General features: G+C 59.0%; 2 protein-coding genes across 2 annotated transcripts; one reads left to right on the top strand and one right to left on the bottom strand.

The window, feature by feature from the left end:
* The first annotated feature begins 444 nt into the window (after positions 1–444).
* On the top strand, positions 445–1,306 carry MYCTH_2296465 (uncharacterized protein). Its single transcript, XM_003659384.1, has 3 exons — positions 445–652; positions 818–1,151; positions 1,241–1,306. The coding sequence occupies exons 2-3, from the start codon at positions 909–911 to the stop codon at positions 1,298–1,300; spliced, it is 303 nt and encodes a 100-aa protein (XP_003659432.1). The 5' UTR covers positions 445–652; positions 818–908; the 3' UTR covers positions 1,301–1,306.
* Positions 1,307–1,696: 390 nt separating this feature from the next.
* MYCTH_2296469 (uncharacterized protein) lies at positions 1,697–4,903 on the bottom strand. The gene is made up of 2 exons (XM_003659385.1): positions 4,570–4,903; positions 1,697–4,494 (listed from the first exon to the last, which is right to left on the bottom strand). Exons 1-2 carry the CDS (start codon positions 4,655–4,657, stop codon positions 1,967–1,969), a joined length of 2,616 nt encoding a protein of 871 aa, XP_003659433.1. The 5' UTR covers positions 4,658–4,903; the 3' UTR covers positions 1,697–1,966.
* Between the last annotated feature and the right edge of the window lie 1,097 nt (positions 4,904–6,000).

Consider the following 6,000-nt stretch of genomic DNA (forward strand, 5'->3'; position numbering starts at 1 on the left):
TGCGAACACGACCTATCTCAATTCCGTGCCACCAACTAGGCAGAGATCGAAGGGCCTCCGCACTGTCCAGGTTGCCGGAAGGGTGGACTTGGTGCTCTTACATATCACCGAGCAATCTAGGAGCGCAGTGAATGGATAGCAGAATTTACAAAAGGTTTAATCCAATCGTGGTGTGTGCGGCGAGACTGCGAGTCTGCCATCTCACGTTCAGCCCGTCTCTTCCTTTGATGCGCGGACGTTAACGCACCCTTTTTTGCATCACTACATATCTACAACGAGTGTGAGCATGAAACCTTGTAATCGCGATGCCTTGTAGGTAAGGTAAGTCTGCGGCTTCTTTTGGTACATTCCCAGTTGCCGCCCGGAACGGAATGCTGGAGGAAGAAGAAGCCTCTGGATTGCCCAGCCCGTGGGGACTTCGTTGAAACTAACCCCGCCACTGCTAGGTAACTACCGACCCCGCCGCGTTCTCTATATCAACCATCCATCCCGCAACAACGACCGACAGACGTGAAGTCGGAGTTCTCCAGAGGCCCGACCAAACAGCTCGCAGCAGGGATAGCAGCGCGCTTTCATATTTTTCTCTTTTTATTCGGAACAAACAAAAGAGGCGGGTTTCTTGAAACGTAGCACATAGGTGGCTCCTGCTGAGGTCAGTTCATCGCGGACTTTTTTTTATGCTCCCAGCCGACCAGCCCACTCCAAACTTCCAAGGTCTTCCCTTTGCGTACTACCACTGGCATCCGGCACTACTTGTACCCGCCTTCGTTCTTCGCGCATCGCGACCAGGAGACTAACCGATCGATGCAACTTTCAGAGACCGCTGATCGCCGAAGCCTCAGAGATTCCCCTAGAGACAAGTCCAGTCGCGAGACCAAACCTTCCCTCCCCTCCCCCAAACAGCCGCGATGGCCGACAATGCGGAGAACGGCAGCCCTCGGCCGCCCAACCCTGAGACGGTGCCAGCCCCGAGCGAGCACCTGAACATCAAAGTGACCGACAACAACAACGAGGTCTTTTTCAAGATCAAGCGCACTACTAAGCTGGAGAAGCTTATGACGGCCTTCTGCGAGCGGCAAGGCAAGGCACCCGCCTCGGTCCGGTTCCTCTTTGAGGGCCAACGTGTGCAGCCGACAGACACACCCGACACTGTGAGTTCTGAGTCCTCCTAGTTCCCTCGAGATCCCCCCCCGGCGGCAAGGCGCAAGGGTGCTGACGTGAGCGCGCGCGGCGGGAATAGTTGGAGATGCAGGATGGTGACACCTTGGAGGTTCACCAGGAGCAAGTTGGCGGCTGCTGAGCACACACAGTTTTATGGGGACATGGTGAAGGATCTAGCGGTCACTCGTTGATGCCGGGCGGTTGGCTTCGGGATTGGGATGGCGAAACAGGGATATCGGAGTTCTGCATTCAACCCAACGTGATGCCATACAGAAAACATGGAGGTTTTGGCGCTGGGTTCTCGCATGCGTGCGTGCGTGTGTGTGTGCGCGCAGGAGGGAGAAGGAGGGTTGGGGCATCTTTTGGCGGTTAATCTGACACATTGGGAGAAAAAGGTCATCTAGAATTCTCCCTTTCGTTCTCTTGCCGACTCTCCCGCCCAACGCGGTTGTATCGTGATGATGAACTCGGCGCTCTCCTGTTTCGCGGGTCCCAACGCCAGAAAAAGTTACTCCACATTCGTCCCATGAACGGGTTGTAGGCTCTTGAGTGATGGAAATCCTCTCACGGCCGGTCCAGCGGGCACAAGCCTTGGTATGGAAACGCCAGCGAGATGGGCTCTCATTGTGCGTAGACCAAAGGGCGCAGACACAATAAACTACATTTGAGCAAACTATAGCCATCATCTATGAAGCCCGCATGCAAAGCCAAAAGATGCATCAACAATGCAATCATCGTCATCATCATCGTCGTCATCGTCGTCGTAGTCGTCGTCGGATATCACCCGCCGATCGATATCAGCTCCTTATGCTTTCAATTCCTTCTCCATGCACTTGGTACAGAGCACCACTGTCTCGCCCGGGGCACCACGACCTTCCATGGGGAAGATCTGGCCGTCGTCAAAGCTTCCGTTGCAGGTGGCACAACGGAAACACTCATCGTGCCACTCGCCGCCCAGGGCACGAACGTACTGGCCGATGACGGCCGTCCGACACTTGCGGCACTTGGGCGCCCTCCTCTCGGTGCGCTTCGTCTGGCAGGACACGCACCACGCATAGCCGTCCTTTTCGATATGCGTCATGCCCTTTTCGAACGGTTCGCCGCACTCGGCGCAGAAGAAGTGGCCGAAGTGCCAGTGGGCACCCAAGGCTACCACGTGCTCGCCCATGATGGGCGTCTTGCAGTGCTTGCATCGGGGGGCAAACAGCTCGTGCCAGTCGAGATGGCAGTAGAAGCGGAGGCGCTCGTCGCCGTCCTCAGCCATCGTCTGGCCAGGCTCCTCCGGGAGTATCTCGCCAGCGGCACGGCGGGCGATACGGTCGAGGCGCGCGGCGCGGTGGTTGTCGGGTTCGGGTGAGATCTCGAGCGCCTCGAGCGAGGTGCCACAAGCATAGCAGGTGAAGCACTGGGGGTGGAACCGCTCCGACATGCCGGCGAGCGACACGAAACGCCCCTCGATGACGTCTCCGCACTCGTGGCAGCGAGCAGTCGCCCGGCTACCAGCCGGCCGGGAAACGGGAGGCCAGGGTGCGCGAGGTCGCGCGGCCTGCCGGACGCGAGGAGCCCCGGATTGCGGGGTGGGAAGCGGGCGACGGGAGCTACCAGCCGTGTCTGCAGGAGCATCATCCGGGGCCACAATCACGGGGATATTGGGGCCGCCAGAGCCGGCCCCCTCGGGCTCGACTACGATGGCAGGTGGGGACGGCGAGGAAGGGTCGCTGACCGCAATCGCGGGGACGGGTGGTCCCTCTACTTGAATGCTAGGCGGAGGGGGTTGTGAGCGGCGCGTCGGCGATGTCGACGTGGCCGCCGCCGAAGCCGCACTACCGCCCCTAGCAGAGATAGCAGGGATCGTTTGCTCTTGCCTCTGCGACTGCTGCTGGCGGACCCCGCCCGGGACGAGGCACCCCGAGTGGTTGGGGCTCCCCCGCCCGGTTGTTGACTTTTCTGACTTTCCGTCAGTAGCCTCCTCTTGGGGCTTCCAATTCTTATCAAAGCTTACGATAGGTCTACCGGGACTATCGCTAACCGCTGAAGGGGTGGGGAGCTTGGGACTGCGGTCCTTAAGTTTCATACTCGTAGCCTGTATAATTTCTTCGCTGCGGATCTCCATCCCATGCTTGCGAGGCACGTCTTCACGCTGCGCTGCTTGAGCTGGAGCAGGAGGATTGATTGTGTAGTGAGGATTCCGCGACTGGCTCGGGGGATTCCGGTGTATCTCGTATTTCGAGACCACCTTCTCAGGTGAAGAAGGAGGGGAAGCAGCCATCTTCAAGCCATCAGCTCCCCTGCGGGGGAACTGAAGCCTGTTCAGAGGTTCCTTTGGCTTTGGCCGCAGCGGATTGGCCAGGTCGTCGGATGAGGGAGCCCGGGGCGGATCCGAAGTCTCTTTATCTGGCTCTTCCCAGATCTGGTCGCCAGAGAAGGGCTCTTGGCAGTCGCCGCTCATGCTCCCTTTTTGCCTGCTTCTAGAGCGCCGTCCTGGAAGGGGACGGGGTCCGTTGGAGGATATGTCGCCTAACGATTTAGCACTACCCGCTGGTGCCGCAGCGTCTTGCCCCGCGTTACTGCCAGGTTCGGTATTGGGTGGCTGGCGAGAAGAGGCAAATGAGGCCCGGCCGGAAGCCGGCTCAGGGCTGTCGGCCTCCGTGGAACTACCGGACACAGAGCGCGAGAGAGGATCCCGAGCAAGGTCAGTTGGCGCGACGTCGGCTCCATACCTCCCGAGACTAGCGGCGCGGGCATGGGCGTAGCTGTTCTTGCGCAGGTGTGGCCGGTATCTGTAGGGCGCACCAGGCTCCGGCAGCTTTCCCGGATTCTGGTGCCGCCATACCAATTCCGCCGCCTCATCCAGAGCCGCGTTGTAAATTCGCCGTTCTTCGTCGCTCTCGTCGTCCCCCCCTTTGCCTCGCCGGGACCGGTCTTTCAGATCCATCGCCTCCATGGCTCGGCGTAACGATGATGCCTCTTCCTTTTCCATCCATCTCTGGCCGCGCTCAATGTAGGTCGCACTAGGGACAACTTCTGATGGCTTCAAGGGCTGCACGGGACGGTCTCGGTAGTTATCCTTTCCGCGGGCGATAGGCGAGTGAGACGATATGCTGGGGGGGAGGGACGGGCGGCTGGCGGCTGGCGGAATGCTGCCGGCGTCTGACTGAGCTCGCTGGTGGGAGGAAATCTGAGGCAGGGAGGATACTGATGACGAAGGCCCTGCAACGGAGGACCGGTCGCCGCTGGTAGTCAAGCCAGAAGCATCACGTTTAGAAGCCGGCGGGGGACGGGCGCCCGCAGGCCTGGCGATGCGGTTGTTGCGAAGGTCTGCAAGGTAGGCCGCTGCGAACTACGTCAGCAACAGGACAAGCCATCAGGCTTAGAGTTTCTCGGGAAGGGGTTCGGAGCCGTCCGTACCGAATTGTTCGCTCGACATATAGGAAGGCGACGGCGGTGTCACCTTCCTGGGCGAGCTTCGCTCCTTGGCGCTGCCGCGGGCAAACATGGAGGATCTTTTGGCGTCTGAAACAGGTGTGCGTGTTCTACAATGTGGTATGGGCGTTGAGATGGAGCAAGATCGGTGGCAGAGATTGGATGGTGTATAGGTTGGCGACAGCAACTTCGTCGGCCCGATCGTAAGTCAATTTATGCAGCCTCGTGGAGACGTGTTTACAATCTGACTCTGTTTCACCAGGCAGTCAATGACGTTGCCAGGCAGATGGAGACGACCGCACCCAAACATGGAACGGCGCCCCGGGGGGGGGGGGGGGTTGGAAAGGTGAGTCAAGCCGCTCGAGGCCAGTCTCGTCCGCTGGACGAGGTGGAAGATGGGCAGCTGCGAGTGCGGATTTGCGAGCTGCGATTGGACCACGCAGCAAGACAAACATGGGTTCCCACAGCGACCGGGCCAGCCACGCACCATCGTATGCGAAGCGCGCTGGAGCGCCAAGCCAAGGACGGAGACGGAAGCATGTGCAAGGTGGTACGTACCGACAGCTGAAGACATCCCGGCCCAATGAAACAGAGGGCAGAGAGGTCGGGTGCGCCGTACCAGGGAGGCGGGTCCTCGGGTCATCCACGCAAAGAGCAGGGATGCGAAACTGCATGTCTTTGATCGCGCCGCTGCTTTTCTGGTCGACGGGTGTTCTCTTCAACTGGCCTCCGGCCGGCCGTTTTCCCATCAAGCAGAGTCCGGGTTAGTAGTAGTGTATCGGTAGGCATCGCACATGGCTTATCAGATGGCTTCTCCGTGTATGTTCGTGTACCCGCCCGGGATTAAGAATGTAAGGTACCTAAGGCACCTAACATAGGAACTTCGTCGAAGCTTACCAACCAACAACAACACGGAACCAGAGCCTGTCAGGCGTGCCTGAGCCGATGGATCCCGTCCATCCGCCTGCCACGCCTGCCCAACATCCGCCACTAGATGCCGGTCTTCTTCTTCCCCGCATCAGTTGCACATCCCTCCATCAGTTGCACATCTCTCCGGCTGGCCCACATCGCGGCCTTTGCATCGTGAAAATCCAACTCCTTGCAGCAAGGACCCTCTGCCGAAAGTTATTTCCGAGCCTGGTCCGGCGCTACACCCCAGCTTATTCAGCGGTAACGTATATTTTAGGCATCGAATGGGAAGCCGACTACCCAAAAAAAAATGTCGAAAAGGTATGGAGGTCGAGAGAAGTTCATCTAAGCATTTCCAGTTTATTTTTTTGTTGAGGGCATGGGAAGCTTAGCTCCCTCGGTCGCTTCCCTGCCGGCTCGGTGCCTTTGATGCCGGGCACTCGGTTTTCGAGAACATGGGCCTAGGGATGGATCCCGGTCTTGTGTGCAGCGGCGTCCGAAGCGGGT

Source organism: Thermothelomyces thermophilus, chromosome 1, assembly GCF_000226095.1.
Source record: "Thermothelomyces thermophilus ATCC 42464 chromosome 1, complete sequence".
Taxonomy (NCBI): Eukaryota; Fungi; Ascomycota; class Sordariomycetes; order Sordariales; family Chaetomiaceae; genus Thermothelomyces; species Thermothelomyces thermophilus.